Source organism: Mesoplodon mirus, assembly GCF_964341445.2.
Source record: "Mesoplodon mirus genome assembly, chromosome: 5".
Taxonomy (NCBI): domain Eukaryota; kingdom Metazoa; phylum Chordata; class Mammalia; order Artiodactyla; family Ziphiidae; genus Mesoplodon; species Mesoplodon mirus.
Genome location: NC_138980.1, coordinates 36,283,674 through 36,308,775, shown reverse-complemented (window position 1 = coordinate 36,308,775; position 25,102 = coordinate 36,283,674). Strand labels below are relative to the sequence as shown.

Genomic DNA, 25,102 nt, shown 5'->3' with positions numbered 1-25,102 from the left:
CCCACTGGACATCTGAGGCCCTGGGCCCAGTAGAGCAAGCGTCCCTGGGGAAATGGAGCAAACAAGGGCAGGGCAGAGGCCTGGGGGCAGCCAGGCCTGACCTCGGGAGCTGTGGGCTGGGCAGGGGCACCTCGGCCCCACGGCATTTGGGGAGAGGGTCTGAGGCTGTGCCGGGGCTGGGTCTGCAGGCCCGACCTTGGCTGGGGGTGGCGGGAGTGAGCAGGCCGGGCGGGTGGCAGAGGAAGACAGGGCAGGGGCGCAGCAGAGCCAGGGGCAGCCTTGCTCACCCTCGTCACTCGAGGCCTCCTGCTTGACCACAGACAGCGGGGACCGGGTGGGTGGCCTGCCCAGAGGGTGGCGCCGGCTCTTCTTGATCTCCATCTTCAACTTGGAAAAGGTCGACGGAGCCTAAAACAGCACAGGAGGCCTCTGTGGGAGCAGCTCTGGGGCCAGAAGCAGAGGCGGTGGAGCCCAGCTCAGAGGGACCCCAGTGTCCTCAGTCAGGGGCAAAAGACCCCAGGAAGGGGGCAGCCAACACCCACAGTGGTTTCTTTTCTTTTCTTTTTTAATATTCATTTGTTTATTTGGCTGCGCCGGGTCCTCGTTGTGGCATATGGGATCTAGTTCCCTGACCAGGATCAAACCCGGGCCCCCTGCACTGGGAGCGCAGAGTCTTAACCACTGGACTGCCAGGAAAGTCCCCCCATAGTGTTTTCTAAACCACATACGTGCCACTGGCCTCTGGGACAGGATCCATAGGGGCCGTTTGGGACGAGCGGGGCCGTGGCCAGCACGTGGGGCAGGGGGACCCCTGGCCCCAGGGACCCTCGCCGGCACCCACTGCCCCCTACCTGCACCTCGCCGGCTCCACTTTCCTCCTCGGGACCCGTCAGCTCCATGGGGGCCACCTGCTCCTTCCAGGTGGGGCCCTTCTGGGCAAAATGCTCAGAGGCCTGCTGGCAGGACACGCGGCCCTTGTCGCCTGCCGCCGGGCCGGGCCGCGGCACCACGAACAGCATGGGGATGATGGGGCGTGGCTTCACCTCTGGCTCCTCGCTGGGCGCTTCGGGGGGCACCACGTTGAGGGGCGGTGGCAGGGGGTTCTGCTCGGCGGCCTCAGGGCCAGTGACCGGTGCCGGGATCTCCAGCAGGGGCACCTCCTCGGTGGGGAACTGGGTGGGCGGGGGCGGCGGCAGCTGGGGCATGAGCGGGTGGTGGAGGTGCGGAGGGCCATAGCTCTTCTTCTTCCGGTCACTCTTGGCCTTGGCTGGCCGCAGCTTGCCCCTCCCGTCCTCTGTGGGGGCAGAAGAGAGATGAGTCAGAGGCGGGGGCCGGGGCACCCCCTTCGAGCCCCCCCAGCCCGAGTGGGAGCCAGCTGCACTAGTTGAGGGCCCCCTCTGGGCCAGAGAGGCCTTCCCCCAAGGAACCCAGGCTTCGGGCAGTTGTCACTGCTGCCAGGTCCCCCTGCCAGGCAGCCGAGCCCTGGAGCAGCAGCACCCTGGCCTCAAGAGTCCTGCCACACGCTCAGAGCACCTTCTGGAATGAGCACGGGGCGTCGAGGCGAGCTGTCCGAAAGCAGCTGGGAAGAGACCAGCGCTGAACATCCTTTCTGAGGGGAGGGGGGAGGAGGCGGGATGCATTTTCTTTTCATGTGTCTGAGTTTCCTTTATTTCTACAGTAAATGCACACAGTTTGTGCAATTTTTAAAAAGCATAACCTTAAACAACAAACCATAAACAAGTGGTTCTACTTGTGTGAAACAGAAGTGCCAGAGGGGCCTGCAGGGCCCGGAAGACACGAGGGCCGGCACTGGGGGGCTTCCTGACAGGTGACAGGGTGGGGAGGGAGGTGGACAGGGAGTGTCTTCAGCAGCATTTTAATTCAGGACCACAGTGGGCATGCAGTTCATCAAATAAACGGAGATGGGCGGTGTGGTTGGAGGGGTCATGTCCTCCAAAGACGCCCACACTGTAGCCCCGGGACCTGTGCGTGCGGAGCCTGACATGGCAGCGGGGATCCTGCAGATGAGGTTGAGCTGAGGATCCTGAGGCGGACACCATGTACTAACAGGGATCCTTAAAAGCAGGAGATCCAGCTGGGGCCAGGGGAGCCGTGACTACGGAAGAAGCCAGACAGATGCTGCGCTGCTGGCTGTGAGGATGGAGGATGGGGCCGAGAGCCAGGGATGCGGCACCTCTAGAAGCTGGAAAAGGCAGGGAATGATTCTCCCCTGGAGCCTCCAGAGGAGCCAGCCCTGCCCATGACTGGATTTTAGTCCGGTGGGACCCATGTCAGACTCTTGACCCCTAAAAATGTCGGAGAATAAGACTGTTGCTTTCAGCCACTGGGTCTCTGTGGTCACATCACACAGCCACTAGGGATGCATGCGGGCGGGGGGCTCCACGAGGCCTGTTGTGCTCAGGGCGAGGTGTGCACGGCCTCAGGGATGCCCGCCCACAAGGACCAGCGGCCCAGAGCACAGCCTTCGGGCCTTCCCTGCCCACCTGGAGAATGGGCACACGAGCTCAGGCCCTCACTGCCTGTCCCGGGTCCCCACAGGCTCAGGACGTCACAGGAGGTGGCGTCACAGCTGAGGTGAGACAGCAGCTGATGCCCGCGGATGGACCGTGGTCACCCTACTGATGGTGCCCGCGAACCATCGGCTCCAGTGCGTCACAGTTTGGGTCTCTGAGGGCCGGGAAAGTAAGGACAACTCGCAGAAAAGCAGTGGTCCTTCTCCTGGCTAAACCTCTTACAACGTGACACGTGACAGGGTCTGGTGGGCCCCGCGGCATCCACATTTACCTCTTGCTATAAAAACCTGTCCGTGTTTCACCCCCGTCCCTCAGCCAAAGATAACGACACAGGTGGGATGATGCTCCCAAGGGCAAGGCCATCACTTAGTCCTTGACCGGCCCTGACCCAGGAAGGGGTCAAGCAAGGGCCCTCCCTCCCTTCCTCCAGGCAGACCCCCCGCCCTGAGCGCTAGGAGGGAGCCGACCCCCACCCGCGGCCCCCACTGGGCGAGTGCAGAGGCTTGAGCCAGCCTGGCCTTCGTGGAGGTGCCCCTCTGGCCGCTGCAGCCCGCAGGGTCCTGAGCAGGCAGCCGAGCTTTTCCAAGAGATTCTCAGAGGAGGGAGTGCTTGCCAGCGCCCCCCATGCCCTCTGGCCCTGACCCTTCCCAGGGCACGGGCGCAGTCAGGATCCCTCCTGTGCCTCTGCCCACCTGGAGGAGCCCAGCACGCTCCCCAGGAACCCCCAACTGCCAGCACCCCAGGAACAGTTATCCGGCTGAGGAAAGGAAAACGGGCATTCCGCAGACAAAGCTGCTTCTCCCCTACAGATGCTGGACTTGGATGGTCCTGGCCACTAAAGGTCACCTCCCCGTCCCAGGAGACGTGGGAGAGGGGAGATGGGGGGGCGTTGAAAGGTGGGGGGCCGATGGGGGGCGGGGAGAGGTGTGGGGGAAGCACTGCTCTAAGGTTTGGTGACAGCAGCCTGGCCCCAGGAGGTGGCCTCTAGGGCCCAGGAGATCAGGCTCTTTCCTGCCGCTTCTACTGATTTATAGAAATGGTGCTGAGGCGGCCCAGAGCCCCGTTCTGACACGGCAGCAGGGACTTCCGGAGAAATGGCTTCGTTCTCTAAGGAAATCCACTATGCCCTCCTCCCTGACAGCACAGCCACCTGAACGGAAGTCCAACGACGGCCTCCTGGGCCTCAGGACAGCAGAGCCTGCGAGCTGCCCCGGCTCCAGATGCTGCTGGGGAAGGACACGTCCCTGGCTCCTTCCTCACGGTCACTAGGCCCTGGGAAGCTGACGGGGGCGCACCCAGAGGACCCTGTTAGGGGACAAGCCCAAGGGCACTAGGGACGCTGGGGGGCCCGGGCCCTGTCTGTCCTCACGCCGTGGGGACCACCGGAGGCCTAGGGCAGGCAGGCCGCACTTGGAAAGCCTGTTGGTTGGCCCGCCTGAAGGAGCCTCGAAATGGAGCTGGAACGGTGGCTCAGACCCGAGCCGGAGCCCTCCCCAGCACACAGGGCCTCTCACCGCCCCCGGTGTGCAAGGGGATGCAGAATGGCAGGGACCCCCTCTGCCCCAGCAGGGTTGCTGAGGCCCATCTGGCACTTGTGTTTTGTGGGGAGGCTCAGCCAAGAACGCCCCCCCACTGCCGATGGATGTTACAGCCGCGCCAGCTTCTGGGGCCCCCGTGCCTCCTCTCCCACCAAAGTTCTCCCAGGGGAGAGCAGGGGGCGCAGGGCTGCTGCCTGGCTTAGGGACCCTGCCCTGCCTGGCCCAGCCAGCCCGCATCCATCCTGAGCAGAGCCCAGGCCAGGGGACTGTGGCATGAGTGTCAATGCCCCGCCCAGCCTGCTGCTCACCGCTGGGTGCAGCCGCCCCCCTGGGGTCTTGTCCTAAAGCTGTCAAAAAAGGCGCATGAGGGAAGGGGAAGTGACCCAGGGCGGCTGCACACCCATCCCCGGCCCTGCTCTGCCCTGCGGGGGACCACGTGCTCTGGGACCAGCCCTCCTGGGGCCCTGCCACTGCCCCTGCCACCGCCAGCTCCAGAGCTGCCAGAAGGGACAGTGGCCGTGCTTGGCCAGAGCTGGCCAGGGCCAGGCAGGAGGAGGGAGCCCCTGCGGTCCCAGCAAGCCAGGTGGACACGGGCTGCCTTCCCGCCGGGACCAGGGCTTGCCGTGCCGGAGGCTGCTGGTCCCATCCTGGGCCAGGCCACGGGGCAGCTGCTCTTGCAGACCCCTGGCAGCGGGAGCTGGTGGGACCCGGCAGCCAGGAGGGGAAGCAGCCCCCCACCGCCAGGCCAAGGGACCTGCAGCCAGTCGGGCCCCCTCCTGCCCCTGTAGAGTCCAGGCACCTGCATCCTGCCCGCCTCCGCCTACTCCAGTCAGGGGGCTTCCTACGTGAGCAGCGGCGGCAAGCACACACCCTCCCGACGCAAACCTAAAACAAAATGTCCTGTCCTCGTGCCCGAACGCCCCTCACACTCACAGCTCTGAGGGGCATGAAGCTGGCATTAAAGGGAGTGTAGAAACCACTTTAACATCTTCCACTCGTTCCCCAGACGTGTTTGCTGTCACCCCCGACTGTGAGCACTTATTTATTTGATGCGTTCAGAGCGATCTTCCTCCAAGGGCTCGAGGGACAGCCCCCGACCGGGACGCGTGGCTCCCCAGCTGTGGCAGCCTCCTTCTGTCCCCTGAAGGGACCCCTTCCCCTCTAGAGGGGCTGGTGTTCCAGGAGATGTCCCAACACCCCAACTCCTCCTTTCTTGGGAACCAGGCTCTGGAGTGGAACAGGGACGGGGTGTCTGGAAAAAGGAAGCAGCCAGCTGTGAGCAGAGACGCCTCCCTGGGAACATCCCCGCTCTGCCTGGGGTCCACAGCCACGTGACACTGAGCCCACCACAGAGCAAGGAGCCTGCAGCCCTTTTGGAGAAGCCCTGGGGGTCCTGGGCTGAGGCCCTGGAAGGGGGACAGAGTGGCTGCAGATGCCAGGAAGGAGGGCACGCATCCTGCAGGGTTTGGTCTACAGCAGCATGTTTTACTCTCAGTGGGCACAGAGACCACCTCCCACCCCGCCCCATTTAGGTACCAATCTGCTTAGAAAAGGGAAAACTGGAGAGGAACCGGGCCTTCGCCGTGCATGAGCCTGAGGCCAGCTCTTGGGATCCCGAGACACCGAGGCACAGTGTCCCTGTGACGGGGCCGGGTCCAAGCAGGAGGTGACGGGGCATGGGGGGTGCGGCTGTCTCTATAAACAGTCGATGGGTTTGGGCGAAGGTTCATTTTAACTCAATTCAATTAATGAAAAGAGAACCATTATTCCTTTGCTAAGCAGTTGGGTAAACAGGGCATCTACTCTTGTTGGCTGCCCTGCATCCAGCCTCAGGCCGGCGGCCCCTTGCGCCTGCTCGAGAGGGAGGAGACATGCCCGTGGTCGCAAGGCATCCTTCCCACCCTTCCCAGGAGGGGTCCCGCTAAAACCCTTGTCTCTCGGGACCGTCTGAACTGGTCGGCCCAGGAGCACCCGCCCTGGCTGGCCCCCGACGGGCTGACTCCACTCCTGGGAAAAGCCACTTCGGGCTGAAGCCAAGACCCTTGGGACGCGCGTCCTCCCACAGGCCCCGAGCGGGGTGTGCGTCCTCTCCTTTAACCCTCCAACATCCCCACTGGCCTGCCGAGGTGGCGTCCAGGGCCCGGGTCCCCAGATTTCAACCTGGACTCTTTATTTCCACCTGCTTTTTCTCCCACTTACCCCACCCCCATGAGAGCACCGATGCCCCCTGGCAACTTTGCAAGGTGCCACCTGGGGCGGCCCGGGTACAGAGCCCAGCCTGCTCCTGTCCCGCTCCACACAGCCCACCCTGGGGCAGGGCGGTCACCACCCCAGTCCTTGCCAGTCACACCAGGGGCTCCCGCCGAGTCTCCCAACCTCTTGGGCCAGAACCCCAACCTAGCCATGTCAACCACTGTCCTAACCTCCCTACAGCTTAGCTCCATGGCCTCTGGAGTCAGATGCAAACGCCTCACCTGTCGATGGGACTCGGGGCCCTGGATCCCGGAGCCCACGGCAGAGGGTCCATCATTCATTCACCCACCGCAGCCCATGCTCCGACTCGCCCCACGGAACTGGGGCCCGGAGCACTCACGACACAGGCACAGAGCCGGAAGGACCACGTGCCCCTCCCAGCTGCAGACCATCCACTCCGAGGGAGCCCCTCTTGGTTTTGGCACGTTTACTCTGTTACAGGCTAAACTGTGTCCCCCAGATTCCTATGTGGAAGTCCTAACCCCGGGGCCTCAGAATGCAGCCACATTTGGAAATAGTTATTGCTAATGTCATGAGTTAATAAGATGAGGTCATTAGGGTGGGCCCTCATCCAATGTGACCGGTGTCCTTCTGAAAGGCAAAATGCAGACAGACTGGCACACAGGGAGAGGCCGTGTGAGCGTGAAGGTGGCCGTCTACGAGCCAAGGAGAGAAGCCTGGAACAGACCCTCCCTCGTGGTCTCAGAAGGAACCAGCCTTGCCCACACCCTGACCTCGGACTTCCGGCCTCCAGACTGAGAGACAATGAACCTCGGTTCCTGAAGCCCTGAGTCGGGTACTTTGTCACACGGCAGACCCAGCAGACTCGGATGCTTCCCTAAACAGCCCAGTGTCTGCCTGGCGTGTTTTCTGAACTTTAAGTAAACGGGACATGGGGCGTGGGTGCCCGTGTGACATTCGGGGCTGCATGTGAGGGTCACCCCAGGGAAGAGCAGTGGCCTTCACTGCAGCCCAGGACAGTGTCCTTGCTCCTGCCTGCAGGCCGCTGGCCGGTCACATAGCCCTGACCTCTCCCGACCCCTCTTCCTCGGGCCTTGCTCCCTCCGGCTGCATCGAAATCAACATCCCCCAAGGCCGCTGGCCAGCACCTTTGCAGGGAGCCCCCCTAACACGTGCAGCCCCGTTTATGTTACAGCGCCTCCTTGTCTTTCAAAAACATCTCTTTATTTTCTCCATAAAGGTATTTTATTTTCTGTTACGTCTGTTCCAGCCTGCATCACCCTCTGGATGCTTTCATTATAGGTAGGATATTCTTCAAAACCATGTGTTCTGTGAACACCCGTACGTGACAAGTGTGGTGCGGCTCTGTGTGTCCAGCCCGTTTCGGGCAACTCCGCTAGCTCCCTGTGTCACTAGGCCTCAGCCTCTGGGTCCATTTCCACGGGGTGATCGTGCCTGCGCACAGACTGTGCCGACGCACACCCCCTCCCCGCCCCCCGCCGCCTGTGTCTTGCCTCCCCAGACTGTCCAGACCCTCCCGTGTGGAGCGGGCTGTTGCGTGATGCCCACCAGGCAAGTGGCATGCCAGGCTGTCTGGGACAGGCCAGCACGCAATTTACCCGGGAAACTTTCCAGTCTTCCCTGCCTCCAGCTCCTGGGGGCCTCCCGCAGGGACACTCCCCCTTCCAGCCCGTGGGGACATCAGGGGCATGCGCCTACCCCTCTCGGTGCCTGGTGGACAGTCACCTCAAATGCCACATCATCTGTGACACCAGCCACGAGCACCCCAGGGAGAGCCTGACCCCAAGCCGGGCAGAGCTGTGCTGGCTCACCTGCTCCAAGACACAGTCCCGAAGAGGAACCCTCCAGCAACCTACGGCCCGTGATGGGGGCCTGAGGTACTGCTGCCTGGCAATCTGCCACCAGCCCCCCCAGCCCCGCCCAGCCCCTCCTTTACACCTGGGGGGCAGCTGCTAGGTGCAAACGTGTGAGCAGCTGAAGCTGCAAATTAGGAAAATGAAACCAGCCATGGAAAAGAGAAAGGAGCACCATAAAACATGGGAGTGGGGAACGTTCAAACGCTCATGGAGTGATATTCTGCGACTAACGGGCCCCAGGCAGTGTAAAGGGTACGGTTCTGAGACACACCCACCATGGTGCCCAGATACATTTTTTTTGTTCAACGCCAGCCTGCAGGTGGGGCATCCCCACCGCAGGCACGTCCAGCATCTGGCTGCAAACAGCAGGCCATCCCCTTTCCCAACCGAGCAGAGAACACCTCTGTTACGGACTCAGTGTGTGCGTCCCCTCAAGTTCATGCTGAAGCCCAGCCCTCAGTGGGCTGGTTGGGAGGTGACTGGGTCATGAGGGTTGGGCCCTGGCTAAGGATCAGTGACCTTAGAGGCCAGAGGGCTCACTGGCTCTCTCTTCCCCCTGAGGACATAGTGACAGAGGGTCACATGCAAACCGGCAGGTGGGCCCTCGCCAGCACCAGGCCACACCAGCACCCTGATCTCCCAGCCTCCAGCACCGAGGAATAAAGCCCATTGTTTCAAGCTGCCCACCTGTGGATTCTGTTTCAGCAGCTGGATGGACTGGGACAGCCTCTCTTCAGTTTCTGGGAGAAGAGGGACTTCTCACAGCACTCCCAGAGTGCACATTTTTAGAAAACACCCTCCCTGCCCACAAGGCACATGGATCGGATTCTGAAAGCACGGGGCCTGGCCAGCATAGGCACCAAGCAGGACTGACCTTCGGAGCCCTCGGCTTCCCGGCCCTGCGGCAGCGGCTGGGATTCCTCCTCCTCCTCCTCGGGGTCGGCCTCTGGTGTGGCCTCCTCCTTCATGCCGCCACCAGCCTCCTCCAGGAGGGCCGTCCCAGCTGCCCCCTCGCCAGGAGACTTGGGGTCGTCCGGCTTGGGCTTCTTGGGCTGGCTCCGCTTCCGGTGAGACCTGGAGAGGGAGGCTCATCAGACGGGAGGCGAAACAACGGAGGGGAGAAGCCCTGGGCTGTGCGCCCTGTCCAGCAGACAGAGCCCCCCAGGAGGCCCAGGGAAGCGGGGGCCCTGGGTGGGGTTGGCTCCTGGGGGCAGGGGCGGTGGAGGGAGAGAGGCCTGGGGGAGGGGAGGGGACGGCAAGGGGGGTGTCAAGCGCGTGCCGATGGCAGCTGGAGATGGGATGGCGGGACGGACGGGCTCCAGGAGCCTCTGTGTGGTAGGGCGGGAGACACGGGGAGCGTGGGCTCAGATGGAAACAGCAGCTCGTGGAAAATGCCTGCGCGACAGACAAAAGGTGCACTTACGACAGCCCCGGCCTCCTGGTCTGCTCTTTCTTCCTCTCTAGACTTGGTTTCCTCTCCTCCTCAGTCTTTTTCCAGTGTCTGTTTTCTTTCAGACTAATTTGTCTAGAACGTAAACGTCAGGGGGTTTTTCTCTAGGACTTGTGTTAACTCCCTAGACGCTTCGCCACAGGGCCTCGCGGGGCCCCGGGATCTCCCTGCGTCCTCTCCACCTGCAGGAGCTCCGAGCCCAGAGCCCAGAGCCCGCGGCGGCCCCTTCTCTAAGCTGCGCCCCGGCCCCCCTCACCTCCTGCCCACGCCAGCCTCCAGGGCGGGGCCCCGGTCTCAGGGGCTGCGACAGTCCCCGGACAGGATGGAGGGCGGTCCTCAGGCCCCAAGTGAGAATCCCCGCTGAAGCTGAGCTGTGGCTTCTTAGTGAAAACAAGGGGGAATTGGGGTTAAAAAGGAAGAAAGGAAAGCGACAAAGGGAGGGGGGCTGCAGGTTAGTGGCCAGGGCACCCCTGCCAGGTCCTGGGGGGACGTCCTTGCCGGTTCCTGGAAACTTTCCAGGGAGGGGACAGTGCAGCTTTGAGACCTCAGGAGGTATGTGACTGGCCCGGGAGCTGATGCAGGGGCCAGGGCGGTGAAGAAGCTCAGCCTTGGGCAGGGGATACCAGGACAGCCACAGGCTCCGGGTCTCACAGCCGAGGGATTGTTTTGGAGAGAGCTGTTGGCGCTGGCCGTGGCTTCCCTCCCCCAGGGAGCTCTCCATGTGGCCCCAGTGGGGTCAGACACCAAGACCTTATAAGGAGACCCTACAGGGTCCCTGGCAGCCGCACCTCCAAGGACCAAGCACTCACCAAGGGGAAGCAGGGCTGTCTGACTGGGGACGGGTGGGCAGGGAGGCCCCGAGGGCTCCAGATGCCAGGACCCCCATCTCCTCCCAGGGGCGTCTGCAGCAGGACGCTGGGGCCTCACGGCTTCCTTGCTGCCTCCCTGCCCGACGCTGCTGGCCCCGGGGGTGCCTCCTTCTAACTGTCCCCTGACGCTAACCGCTAACCACTGCCTGTCCCTTGCTGCTCAGCTGCCTAACTCGAGGGCCCCTGGCTCTGTGCCCTGAGCCCAGGCAATGCCTGGTACACGACAAGCTCTACTTGATGTCTGCAGCATGAACCACCCTGATGACCAAAGGTGGAAAGCAGGGAGCATTCCGGGGAGGGCACGTCATGGGCAGAGGCATGGCATCACACACAGCATGGCGTGCAAGGGCGCACTGTGAGGGGGAAGGGTGCAGGAGGACAGGCGGGCGGGGACAGGGCGGGGGAGTCGGCAACAGATGGGGGCGGGAGGGGGCACGAAAGACTCAGGCCTCCCCGGGTACACTCTCCACACCGAGTGAGTTTGGGAAATGCCGGGTGCAGCCCCAACGCGGACACAGGCGGGAAGCTCCGGGCTTTTCCCCAGCTGTCATCCGGAGGCTTCTCTTGGGGTCTGGGAATGCTGCAGGGCCGGGTGCCCACAAGCAAACCCCCATGCTGGCCCCAGCACCCAGCAGAGGGGCACCCTCCTACCGCCAACTCACCTGGCCTCGGTTTCCTGTAGCGGCCTCGGTTTCCTGTAGCTGCCCCGCTCTTCACCCCCTCTCCAGCCCTCCCCCACCCCCACCAACCCGGAACTGGGTTCTGCCCCTACCCGCCTCAGGGTCCCCAGTGAGCCCAGGCCTTCCTCGGCTTCCGACACACCAGTGGGCTCAGAGCTCTGCCCCCAGCACCAAACCCCCAGCAGCCACCGGGCTGCACTAACGCAGGGACCCACCCCCACCCCCAAATGGGTGGAACTAGGGGCAGAGACGTAGGCGAAGGGACAGGCCCTACTGCAGAGGGGAAAGCGAGGTGAACGTCGGCATGCAAAGGAGAATCTGTTTTGTGAGAACATAAGCTGGGAAATAACACCGGGGGAATCTGGGGTTGACTTGCTGACAGCTGTGGGGAGCTGTGCGCACACCCTAATCGCAGTCTGGCTGTAACAGCATCCCCTGGGCCCACTTCCCAGATGCGATGCCTTCCCCTCTTTTAGCCATTTCTTCTTGTATTGACTTGCATGTGTCTCCTCACGCTGCTGCTGTTTTTTGGTTCTGGCTTCTCTGATGAGTTGCCAGCACAGACACTTAGACTGTGGCCATCCTGCCCACCTCAACCCCTCCTGGCTTCTCTGCCATTTTGGTTGTGGTGAGATTCTATATTACATTTTTCTGATCCTGTAAATATAGTTCATCCGTGAGCAACAGAGCTGCTCACACTGCATTCTTTGCTCGCTCCTTCTGGAGTCAGTAACTGGCCCCCTCTCTTAGACGCTTAGCTTTCCTGGTTATCTCCAAGATCTTGGTGTGGCCTCCTAGGCAGGGGTCACATGCTCCTCAATGACACCCCGAGGCCCTCCTCTTATCTTGAGACTGCCTTGGACTCTCCTGAGTTGGACCTGGTTTCCTTGATCCCATGTCTTCCTTGGTTGATGCCCTTGTTTAGCTGGAACACATCCTCCAGCAGCTTTCTCAGAAAGGACGGGGAACCTGGTACTTTGCTTGTCCAGAAAGATCTTTATTCCCTTCCCATACGAAGTTGGTAATTTGGCTCGGTATTTCTGGGCTGAAATGATTGCTTTCCTGACCTTTAAGACCCTTGTCCTTTGTCTATTAGCTTGTAGCATCATGATCGCCAAGTCCAGTGCTGTTTGGGCCCTGCTGACCTGTTTGTTCCAGAGGCTTTGCAATCTTCTGTTTAACCTGAGTTGTGAAAAGTCTGCATTCTAGATTTCCTCAAGCTGGCTCCCAACCCACCTCTTACATTTCTTTGCTCTCTTTAAAATTTTTTTTTTTTAAGTTGCGTTGGGTCTTCATTGCTGTGCATGGGCTCCCTCTAGTTGCAGCGAGTGGGGGCCACTCCTCGCCACAGTGCGCAGGCCTCTCACCGCGGCAGCCCCCCCTCGTTGTGGAGCACAGGCTCCAGGCGTGTGGACCTCAGCACTTGTGGCTTGCAGGCTCCAGGGCACAGGCTCAGTAGTTGTGGCGCACAACAAGGCACAGCCTCAGCAGTTGTGGCTCAGCTGTTCCGTGGCATGTGGGATCCTCCCGGACCAGGGAACGAACCCATGCCCCCTGCATTGGCAGGCAGACTCCGAACCACTGCATCACCAGCGAAGTCCTTTGCTCTCTTTTAAATGTCCAAGAGCCATCTCTTTGCTAAAAGCCTTTTTGTTTATACAGCAGGTTCTTCCATAAATGCCAAATCACCTGCCCTCTCGCAGAAGTTAGTTTTCTTCTGCTCACTGCATGGCCTCTCCTGTGGGGTCCCACTTTTCTTTTATTTGAGACTCTTTCACACTGAGTTTCCTCAGGGGTTTAGGGACCCCTGGCTGTGATGTACAAGGGACTAACATGTTCGCTGGTAGCTGTGTGTGAGCAGGGCTCCTAGAAGGGGAGTGGGCAGGTGGGAGCCCTGTCACTTCACGGGGGACCCCCGATATCACATGTGTGGCTTTGTTCCGTTGGGCCACTCTGACCCGGCCTGCGGTTGGGGATGTGAGGCTGGCAGGTCTGATCTCCCCAGCAGTAGGGCCAGCGCCTTCTACTGGGGGATAGGGTGGAGGAGGAGGCCCTGAGCTCAGCGATGCCTCCAGCACACCGCGGTCCCCACTCCAGCAGGCGCCCATGCCTGAGTCCCAGGCCTTGTGGCGTGAACCAGCCCGCTCCCCGTCTGCAGGTCCATGGACTCGAGTTTTCTCTGTGCTGTAAAGTCAGGTGTCACTTGCCCCTCTTTTCCTTCCTTCGGAGTCTGCCGATGCTGCTCGTCCCCTCTCCTCTTCCCTGCCCCTCCTTTACAGTCGTTTTCATGGCGTTTCAGAGCAGGGTGGACACAAACGTGCACTTTACCTGCCAGGCTTAACGGGATGTCACTTGGCGAAGATGACAAGAAACGAGTATTGGTACTGAGTCCAAATCCCTACATTGATATTTCCAAGATGGGAGCAGGTGTCCTTGAACCTCAGGTGGCAGGAGAGGCAGGGTGAGGGGGCTCACTGAGGGACCCAGGGCACACAACCCCTTGGGCATCCCAAGGCGGGGCTGTTGCCCAGAACTCTGACTCCCCAGGGGGGACTTGGGGCTTCCTGGCCAGGAGTCGCAGCCCCTTCCTCCAGCGTGCCCTGACCCATGGCAAGTAGGTGTGGCGTTCGGTGGGTTTTCTGGTGAAGTCACAGGGACAACAAGCTCCTGGGGCTGCAGGGGCTGGCAGGCCCCATAGTCATGGCCCCTTCTGAGCGGACAGGAGCTGCACTGGGGGAAAGGGCTCAGGAGCGCGGCAGGGTCAGGGTGGCTGGAAGGAGTGGGTTGGAGGTGCAGTCGTGTACAGTCCGGCCAGGGCATCAGGCACAGGGGGAGAGGGGAGACCAGACTGGCTCCTCGCAGGTCTAGGGGCAGCAGAGGGGGCAGGGATGTGCTCCCTGGCTCCTTGTTTCCACGATGACCGAGGATGGGAGGTGGAGAGGTGGTGAGCGGGAGCTGCTGGGCTGGGCGAGCAGGGATAGCGGGCTCTAGCCTCCTGCGTGGGCAGCTGGAGGTCCCGCCAGGGGGAGCAGCAGAAGCTGGGGAGGGACGGGGCGCCGTGGGTCCGGAGAGGAGCACGCTTCCCCTCCCCCACTTCCCTCTAAGCCCGGCTGCTCAGATGCTCTGCACAGGGTGCGTGTGAGTGTCCAGCAGAGCGCACACCTGCTGGAACACATGGGCAACGCGGAGCATTCCTTGAAGCTCTCCTTGAAAATAATCAGGAGCCGAGAAGAAAACACAGCCTGCATATGGAGGAAGGCTGCACATGGAGGAAGGCTGCTCAGGCAGGCAGGAGCAGGGGAGGGGAGCAAGGTGAAGACGCCAGCTGGGCAGGGGTCCCGCCTGGCGGCGATGGCGAGGGGGCCACGCGGCACGGACAAGAAGGTCACAGGTTACGGGCCCTGTTTGGCACGAGGCGGGGTCAGTTCACCTGACAAGACCTAGGCGTGGAAGGTAAATCCACGGGAGGGCGTCCTTTTCTCCCAAAGGAGCCAACACCTGCCTCTGCTCTGAGGTGACATCTGGGGCGGGGTACAGGGGGCCGTCAGGAAGGCTGGGCCCTCGAGGGGCGGGGGCCTGGCTGAGCCTGTCTGAGTGAGGACCAAGGAACAGATGCAGCATCCCAGAGGAGAAGGCAAGGCTGCACAGGGAAGGGGGCGTGGGAGGGTGCCCACAGCAGGCAGACGAGGAGCCCACCCCAATGCCAAGCCCTCGGGAAGGGACACTGGGAGATGTCTGGGGACATCTGTGGTCGTCTCACTGGGGGGCTGCTCCTGGCATCAAGTGGGCGGGGGTGGGGATGCTGCTCAACCCCCCACGGTGCCTGGGACAGCCGCCCACAGAGGATGTCAGCAGTGCCGAGGGGAGACCCTGGTCTAGGGACAGAGCCAGATTTGCCCCCATCCCGTATCTGGCAGGAGTCAAGGATGCTACTAGGCTGGTGCCACCCCTCCCCCCAAACCAACTCTCCAACAAGGGAGGCTCAGGGGAGCTGGCAGCCCTGGAGACAAGGCACAGCTGGGCGAGGACAGGTTGGCCACGTGGCCAGGAGAGAAAGTCACAAGGGACTCCTGAGGGCCACTGCCACTGGCGGTGGGTGGGGCGGGGGCAGCGGCTTCCAGCTTGGCATTGGGCCTCCAAATGTGAGTCCCCAGTCAGCCTCTTAAGAGAAAGCCCCCCACAACCAATGACTTTTTTAAAAAGTGGGGGAAGCAGCCTTATTTACATACTAAAGGCTTTAAAGAAAATTGCATCCTTGGGAACATGACTTAATTTGTTATTCAGTCCCAGGTCTGGCACACAGGGAGGGGAGGTGGGAGAGAGGGACTTTCCAGAAAGGACGCCTGCGGTGCAACATGACGAGGGGACAGGGAGGGGGTATGGGGCTCTTTGTGCACAGAAGGTTCCGGCCAAGACCCGGCGGCCGGGTCCCCGTCCTCTGGGCAGGCTCCTCTGACAGCCTCTAATCCCATTCCATCCTGGAATGAGGCCCCAGTCCTTGGCTGTCACTCTGTTGACCAATTAGTCTGAGCCATCACCAGTCAACCATTATGCAAATGCAGGATCACTCCGCTCCCTCCCTCGGGAAAGAGCGGGAAAGAGCGGGAGCTGCAGCGGATCAGCCTCACCAAGAAGGTGCTTTTCGTGAGGAACACACAGGAGAGCGGAAAGTCAAAAGGAGAGACAACAAAAGAAATCAGAAAAGAGAGACACCTTCACGCGGGCTGTCAGGAGCAGATGGGAAAGCACCCAGGAGCTGAGAGAACATTCTCAGAGAGGGGCCTCGGGTGGGGAAAACACAAGGATGAGGGCGCGCAGAAAGAAGAACAGGCCCAGCGGGGAGAAGTTTCTGGGCTGGGCGTGACCTCTTGGCCAGGATGATTTCTCCCAGTTTCTGCAGAGCGCTGGGGTGCCACCAAGGATGCACTGCCCAAGGAACACACTGGCCAAGGCCCCACCCCTCAGGGACCAGGTTCTGGGGGAGGCGCCGCCCTTGACCAATGGGGACAAGACCCGCCAGCAGTGACCAAGGGCTACAGATGGAAACCTCACCCGAGGCTCAGATCCGACTGCAGTCTGTTTGTGCCGCCCACAAGCTAAGCAGGATGTTTACGTTTTTAAATGGTTCAAAAGTTAAAAGAATAATAACATTTTGTGGCATGTGAAAATGATATGAAATTCCCCCTCCAGTGTCCATAGATAAAGTTTTATTGAGACTCGCCACGCTCATTGTTTACGGAATGTCTTACTGTCCAGGGCGACCGCCGTGGAGCCAAGTGCTCAAGGAAGAGCCTGCTGAGCCCTTGAAACCCTAACACCAACACGAGGATGCTCTGGGCCGCCCCGCCCGCTCCAGCCATACCCCAGGCCCAGCGAGGACCTGCCGACCGTTCCTTGGGCACCAAGAAGGAATCTGTTTGAACCCTGTCCACAGACAGCTCAGGCCCTGAGAGCCTGGACGTTTCCCAGAGAAAGAGCATGATGGAGTCGGACGCTTCCGAGGCCGCATGGCACTGCCCCTCACTCCCCAGCTCCGCCACCCACATCCCAGTGGCCTCGGCGCAGATGCCAAGAGGGGGCGGCCACTCTGCCCTCTCCTTCCCCGCCGGACACCAGGCAGCGGCTGGGCAGGGACCACGCTGGGTGGAAGGTGGGCCAGAAGGGGGGCCTCTGAGATGGAATGGGGTGGCAGAGGGCGTCCGGGGGACAGGTCTCTGTAGTCACCTCCGTGCCCGCGGATTCAAGCAACACGTTATCCAAGGCACCAGAACAAGCATCTACAGCAGAGGAGGGGGAGGAAGGACCCATGCAAAGGGGCAGGGGCGTGGCTCTCATGGTGGGAGCTCGGGGCCTGTGCCCCATGGCTCCTGCCATAGCTCAGAGTCAAGAAGGGCCACGCGGCCCCAGAAACGGGGCTCTCACACCGGGGATGGCGCGATAGTGAGCCGGAAGCCTGAGAGGGACGGTGTGTGGGGTCCTGAGAGGGCAGAAAGGGCCCACCTCCCAGGAGCTGGTAGACAAGGAGTGGGTGGGAGCCTGAGTCCCCTGACAACACAGGCAGCGATGGCAGTGGGTCCCCAACAGCCCGCGGAGGAAGTCAGGCCCGAGAAATACTCTGCCTCTGAAAGAGGGAGAAGTGGAGGAGGGAGAGGATGGGGAGGGGGAGGGATAGGAGAGGGGAGAGGGTGGGGGGGACAGCCTGCAGCCCGGCCAGCAGGGAGCCGTGGGCCGGGCTCGCTGGGTGGCTCACCTGCGGAGGAGCTTGGCCTTGAGCGAGGCCCGGGAGGCGCTCCAGGTGCTCAGCTCGGGGCTGCTCAGGGCCGTGGGCCGTGTGTGGTCCAGCACCGTGAGGTCCTTGCCCTGCTTCCACATCTCGTAGCGCTCCGGCTGCAGGATGCGCACAAAGACGTCCATGGAGATCTTGACCATGTCCTTCCGGCATGTGCACTGCGTGCGGGCAGGAGAAAGACCACTGAGCCCGCGGGCCAGTCACCCCACACCACGCAGGGTGCCTCGAGCCTACCTCATCCTCCCTAGAAATTCTCTCACGAGACAGGAAAGGGGGTCTTCTCATCCCGATGCGGGGGAAGGTGAGGCTGCTGCATCCCCCCAGTGGGAGCCTCTGGCCTCCCCAACGGAGTCGCAGCCCCCCACCTGACCGTGGTCCACCACAGTGCCCCCAGCCGCTCAGGAGCCGAGGCCACATGCTCTGAGCTTCGGCCGCCTCCAGTCAGTTCAAACCAAAATCTCCCTCCTGTCAGTTATGCGTACCCCCGACCAGGTAAAATGAACGTGGAATGTCTTCTAACAGCGGTAATTCCAAAGGTTAGTTAGGAAGAGGGAAAAAGCTGTCAGCCCCCAAAGAGCAAACAAGGAAACAAATGTGATCTGAAGAAGGTGCTCCCCCGCCGCCAAGTCCCTGCCTTGGGCTTTGGGAGAGGAGGCTGGGGACCCAGGAGACTCACTCAGCACCTGGCCCCAGGGCGGCCGGAACTCGCCTGAAGCCAATGCTGGCCTGGCTAGTAGAGTCCCTTGTGCCTGGGACCTTCAAGCGTGGGACAAACAAGCGTAATGAGGACGGGCTGAACTGGGGTCCTTCCTCCCCCTCCTCTGCTGTCTAGACCCTGAAGACGTCTCCACATGCAAACCCCGCATTCCGGGAGCCTGTCCCTCTATGCCACAGGGTCACGGTGGCCCCCAGGACTGGGCCCCGTGCAGAAGGCGCTGCAGCCGTCCCAGAGGAGTTGGGGGCCGGAGAAGCCAGGCAAGGGCTGCAGAAGCCAGGCTCGGGACGGCAAGCCCTCAGTCAAGGGGAAGAAATCAGACAGCCCTGGTGTCCTAGTTACCTGCGGGCTAAGGCCAAGAGCGAGAGGGAAGGAGAGACCGAGGGGACCACTGGTCTAGGGCAGGGCTAGCGAGCTGCCCACAAAGGACGAAGCAGGATAGATGCTTCCAGCTGTGCGGGTCACTGATCTCTGTTAACAATCTCTCAGCTCTGTCGTCACTTGGGAGCAGCAAGACGGACTCGTAAACAAATGGGTGTAGACGAGTGCAGATAAAACTTTATTTACAAAAAAGGCAGAGGGCCGGATGCGGCACAGGCTGAGGTTTGCCGGCTCTTGGTCTAGACTCTAGAGGACAAAGCAGCACCTGGCGGTGGGCAGCCACCTTCTGGGAGATGAGCTTCCCCAGGGATGGCTCCACGAGGGACCTCGGGGTGGGCCCGACCCTGGGGGGCCGAGCACGCCTCCCTCTGAAGGGGCACTGTCCTTGCCTCCTTAGGGGGACGAACCTGTCCTGAGCATTGCGACAGGAGGCCGCGGGGCAGTCACCCCTCAGAGACACCCGCACTGCAGCCCTTGCAGCTCTGACTCTAAACACCCCCCTGTCAGATAAACAGGCTTATCCCTTTTTACGCCGTTCCCCAAACCACAGCTTAAAAAGTGTCTCTGGATTTTTTTTTTCCAGGCTGCGTGTGTGTGTGTGTGTGTGCGCGCGTGCGTATGTATTTAGAATTGCGTATGCGTTCATTTTTCATCCCATGCAATTTCAAAGGACGTTATGAACGTGTCTCCGTTTTAAATGCACATCTCGCCTCTGTTTACAACCACCCGTCACTGCCACTTTCTCAAAGGAAATGAAGGAAGCGGAAGGAAAAGACTTAATCGAATGCAGCGATTATGTATCTTGCCCCCACGAGCCCCTCCCGACTTCCCTCAATTGGCTCAGAAACAGCGAGATATTTATGACCCGGAGCCTGAGGCTGCTGGGGGCGGGTCCCATGGCATCTCCTGCAGCCCCAGCGCCCCCATCCTGCCCGCCCCCAGGCCACATCCGGGAGCTCCGCTTGGGGACAGCAGTAGCCTGACCACACCAAGTGGGAGGGAATATTTATGACCCAGCGACTCCCCACAAACTCAATTCAGTTAATGAGAAACTGCGCAGCAGAGAAAGGCTGGCGGTGTGATTTGGCCGTGGATGGCGAGAGCACAGATGGCGCCTGGGTTCCAGATTCCTGGCTGGCTGCAGCCTCCCCAGCGTCGACACCAACGGCAGCTTAAGGCATTTGTATCAAGCGGCCTTGCAATTGCTTTTCCTTCAGTAATTAAAAAAAGCACCTGTGTGTACCGTGGAGGGGACGGAGGGGGCCCGGAGCACATTGCCTGTGTCCCGGAGCCCGGCCCGCGCCCCTCGCCCAGCCAGGGCACAGGGCTGGGAACACCCACCCTCACGTCTCCGTGGGGTTCTGGTTGTGGTGGGGTTTGTTGCTGGTGGGGACCAAGGTGTGGGGGGCATGGGCACCAGGGAGGAAACGGTGGGAAGAAGGCAAGGCCCCTTGGGTCGTGGGGGACAGGAGGGACAGCCCCCGTTTCAGGACACAGCAACAGTCACCTCCGTGGGCTAAGCAGCTGAGCACCACAGCCCCATCGCCTTGTTTCAGCTCACAGTTTGGCAAAAGAATTTGCTAAGACCAGCGAAAAGATCCGGCTATTTAAAAGCAACTTCCAGGGGCTGAGCACGCCAGACCGTCCCCACGGACCCTGCACCACTGTCTTCTGATCTGTGGCCCCTGCCCAGCAGAACTGCCCGCGCCGCTGTTTCACTTTGGGCCTGCGAGTAGGCACGGGGGCTCTGAGCTGCAGGGCCGTCCTGGAAATGGGGCTCAGGGAGGGCGGGAGGCCGGAGGCTTGGGGCACAACCCTCAGGGCAACGCCCAGGGAGGGACTGCGTCCTCCCCTCCAGCCCGGCGGGCTCCCAGACCTTCCTGAGGACCTGCTGGAGTCACTGCGGCTGTGTCTGCTGCTTGCTCTCCAGCTCCTGAGCTCAGCAGCCCCATCAGCCGGAGACCAGCCGCAGTGGGCTCTCCCCGGGACCCGGCCTGGCCATTAGTTCTGATGGGGAAACCGGGCTCGAAGGGGAGGGAGGAGGCCTGAGGGCCCCCTGCAGCCTGAGCGCACCCCGGGGCCCTCTGTACCTTCAAGACTCAGCCACCAGAACGGCGTGGGGCAGGGCTCGCGCTCCACGAGCAACTAGGTAATGAGGACGCTGAGCATCCTGCTCAAATCAGCCAAGGCGGGGTGGCTGGTGATCCCATTAGTGCCGAGGGAACATCTGGGGACAGAAGGAGTAAAGGAAGAGGCGGGGGGCTGGGGGGCGGACATGCACTGCGCATGGCCTGGGTCCCAGCACCAGCCTCTATGGATGCGAGACAGGCTGCGCTCTCTGTGGGTCCCCACCCTGGGCCTGCCCGCCTGGCTGGGGGTCGGCCTCCCGCCCACAGGGCTCTTGGCCCCCATTGGCTCAGCCCCACCCCCAGATTCTGGGCCTGGAACTGTGGTCTCCCCAGGTGATGCAAGCAGAGGGAGGTGGCACCCCGACACTCAGAGTAGAACTGGCTCTCTGACGCAGCCTCTCATCAAGGCGGGGCCTGACAGCCCCGAAAAGTGCACCTCAAAAAGCCCCTAACAGGGCACCTGGTGGAGCTGCTGGCGCCAAGTTAATTAACGAGGGAGGAACGAGCTGTTTAAAGTGACAGCGGAGAGGAGACACGAGCTCCGCCCCCGCCCCCCCCCAAGAAGAGGGGGGACAGGATGCCCCCCAGAAGGAGACACCAGTTGCCTGCCGAGCAAAAGGCTGGCAAGGAGGGCAAGGGTGCAGCCCTGACAAGCCACGGGCGAGCCAGCGAGGCCCTTTCCTCCCCTCCCAGGGATCCCACCCAAGGATGTGAGAAATCGAGACAAAGACCGTCTCTGCTTCATCACAGAGAGAAAAACGTGCGCATGCGCACACGCATGCACAGGCCTCAGGAAAACTTTAACCACAGGTCAACCTCTGTGGACCCCCTGGGTAGGTGACAAGAGCCACCCTACGGCCCTGTGCGGGGCTGGTGAACCTTGGTCCTAAGCACCAATTCAACTACAGAAACGGTCTTACAATGGATCTGTTTTCAGAAGAAATACAAAACTCACAGTCAAGAATACATTAAAGCCTCAACTGCGACCAAAAACCTTTAGGGAAAGTCAAGGTTATTCATCAAAACCAACCACGGGGGCTTTCCGGGTGGCGCAGTGGTTGAGAGTCCGCCTGCCGATGCAGGGGACACGGGTTCGTGCCCCGGTCCAGGAGGATCCCGCGTGCCGCGGAGCAGCTGCGCCCGTGAGCCATGGCCTCTGGGCTTGCGCGTCCGGAGCCTGTGCTCCGCAACACGAGAGGCCACAGCAGTGAGAGGCCCGCATACCGCAAAAAGAAAACCAAAACAACCACGGTTCTTTCAATGGGGGGAGGGGGGTGTCAAACAATTTTGTAGTATTTGTTTTTCTAAATCTCTTTACTGAGCAAGTATATCATTTAAGTTGGTTGGGGGTGGGCAGACTGTGAAATCTGGCCCGCCACCTGTTTTTATAAATAAAGTTTTATTGGCACACAGCCCAGCACACGGCCCTGCCCACGGCCACACTGGTGCTGCTACAGCAGAGCTGAGCAATTACACAGCAACTGGATGGCCCCCAAATCCACAAATATCCACTATCTTGTCCTTTACAGAGTTTGCCAAACCTTGATTAAGTCACAGAATAATTTTCACAAGGTATCTTGAAGCCCTGAGCCCCCCAGTGTGTCTGTATCTGCAGAGAAGGAATTAGGTGATGAAGGTTAAATGAGGTCATAGGGTGGAGCCCTAATCCTAGAGGACTAGTGTCCTTTTCAGAAGAGTAACAGAGACAGATCTGACCCCTGCCCCCGCTGCCCCCATGTGAGGACACAGCAGGAAGCTGGCGGTCCACATACCAGGACTAGAGTCCTCACAGGAAGCTGACCCCAGAGGCACCCTGATCTCATGCTCCCAGCCTCCAGAAGTGTGAGGAATAAATGCCTGTTGTTTAAGCCGCCCAGTCCCTGGTACCATATTTCTGCAGCCTGAGCCGACAGAAGACAGGTGTCAGCCTGGAAACTTACTGCAGTCCCGCTTTTTACTGAGCATAGCAAGCTGCACATCCCCACCACCTGCTGCCAGAATCTGACTCTCACCAGGTGCCAGGAAGCACCCAGAACCTGGCACACAGAGGCCTGGCCTTGGGCTCCACCTCCTCAAGGCTGCACCTGCTTTCACAGCTGCAGCCCAAGCCGACCACTCTCGGGGGAACGTGCCCCCCACCAGAACCCCTGGGGACCTGAGCAGTGGGCCTAGGCCAGCTATGAACACCCCCAGCCGGGCCAGGCCCGGACCCCACTTCAAAAGAGACTCGGGGGCCCAACAAAGGGACCAGCCCCATGCTGTCTGGGGTCGCCAAGTCTCCTTCCTACAGAGGTACCAGCTTCTAAACCCGAGCCACGGATCTCACACGTTGTGCCGGGGACGGCCATAGGTTTTCTGGTTTGTTTTGTTCTGTTTTGGCCATGCCGCAGCATGTGAGATCTTAGTTCCCTGACCAGGGATCGAACCCGTGCCCCCTGCAGTGGAAGCATGGAGTCTTAAACACTGGACTGCCAGGGAAGTCCCGGTTTTCCGTTTTAATGAACTCAGGCGCTCATAAATGGAGGAACGTGGTAATGAAGTTCCCTGAAATGACACCTAAGGAATGAAGGGGTCAGATCCTTGGTCACCTCGCCAGGGCCTATGGCAGGAGATGCAAAAGGGCCAGGCTTGGGGGTGACTTTCTCTTCTATTTTTTGTGGTGGTAGGTGTGCAGGTGGGCCCTTTTTCTTACTGAACACATCCCAATACGCTACACCTACCTGCAGTCACATGCTGTATGCAGCTCAGAGACACGTCTAAGATGTGGCCCAAGTTCCAGGTAGGATGGATATAAGACTTCCTAGAGCTTCCAAACAGCCTGGCCCGCAGTGGAAGCATACTTTAAGGGCTTCAATTTCCCAAGGTTTTAGTTGTTTAAAAAGAAAGGCACTGATCTTAGATTAGATCCAGCAACTGAAGCCATAAAATCCCAGAGCAAAATGGTTTCTCACTTTTAGCTCACAGAGTCTGTCTTCCACGGCTGAACCATTACATGCTCCGAGCTAATCAGGCTGAAGGGCTGTGGCCTCACGGCCCAGCGCCTGGCCCGGCCCTGCAGCAGCTGACAGTGAGATGGGGAGAAATAAACACACGCGAGGGGGCAGGAACATGGGGGCAGAGAAGGGCCACGCCCACCCGAGGTCCGCCCGAGCCTTCCTCTTGGCTGCCAGGAACAAGCACCTACTGTGTGCTCTTCAGGTCCTGCCCCTCCAGCTCCAGGCGCTCTTTACCCAGCTAAGGCCCTGGGGGGGGGGACCCTCCTCCCGCCTCCTCACACCCCAGTAACTGACCCTCATGGACTCGCCAGGGTCCCCAAGGACCCCGGTGTGCACATGGCTGTCCTACTGCAGTTCTGCACGAGGAGGGGGTGCAGAGAGGGAAGGGGGGAGAATACGGGGGGTGGGGGGGGAGAGAACAGACAGAGGCGGGTGGGAAGGAGGGGGCAGGGAGGGGTCGGGGGCAGCAGGAGCCTCACAGGGCAGCACCCCGGCCGCTGGGGCCTGGGCCATTACCCAGGGAGCCTCCTGTGACATAAATGCCAGCCTATGTGAGGCCCCACCCATGGCTTCATCCCATCACAGTCCCATACAGAAGGCTGAGGGTCCTGACAGCACCCGCCAGGGGCTCAATAAGACGCACACTTGTCACTTCCAAATGACGAATGGCGAGAGTTACAACCGTGGAGCTCAGGGACTCTGGGCCTAATCTGAGCACCCAGCCGGGAGCCGGGAGCCGGGAGGCTGTCGCCCGTGTTAGAAGACTGACACATCAAACCGGCGACATTCATGCCTGGGTCTCCCAGGACCCGATTCTAAGTTTGAAGAAAATGAGAAAACAGGGTAGGGCGGAGGTTTGTCGCTGGTTATCAAAGCAGGGGCCCCACGCAAAGACAACAGAGGTTTTTTCTCACCAAAGCATGAAAAAATAGAAATTAGAATGTCGCGGGGCTCAGGGCGGGTGGCCCCTGGGCCCAGGAGCGCTCGGCTCGAGCTGGGGGGCCCCTGGCAACCAGTGGACGGGCACCGGGTGCCCCACACCAAGGGTATGGGGCAGTGGCACCTCTCAGGGACTCCCGAATCCTCTGGGGAAGGAGCCTCGCAGCCTCTGAGCCCCCGGGCCCATTCCTCTGTTCCCCTCACCCACTCCCACTCATCCCCGGCCTTGATCCTTGGTGACATCCACCTCCACCTGCTGACCCTTCCAGGGGCCCACGGAGGCCCTCACCCTTGAGCCACCCCGCACCCATGGCTGCAGGGCAGGAGGACGGCACCGTGGGGACAGGCAAGCACCACGGGCCAGCTGTTTGGGGTCTAAATGGGGCTGCACACAGCTGCCACCTCCTCTTCTCCTGAAACCACAGCTCAGGGACTTGTAAGAAAGGCGCATCATCAAGCACAGGCCGAGGGAAAGGAGACAAAGAAATGCT

At 60.8% G+C, this 25,102-nt stretch overlaps 1 protein-coding gene across 1 annotated transcript in view; it reads right to left on the bottom strand.

The window, feature by feature from the left end:
- Window positions 1-25,102, bottom strand: part of KDM4B (lysine demethylase 4B) — a 141,194-nt gene that overhangs the window by 14,486 nt on the left and 101,606 nt on the right. The window contains 5 exon segments of the mRNA XM_082621824.1: window positions 288-408; window positions 852-1,294; window positions 9,038-9,237; window positions 9,587-9,688; window positions 17,413-17,609. Coding sequence (XP_082477950.1) covers window positions 288-408; window positions 852-1,294; window positions 9,038-9,237; window positions 9,587-9,688; window positions 17,413-17,609 — 1,063 coding nt within the window.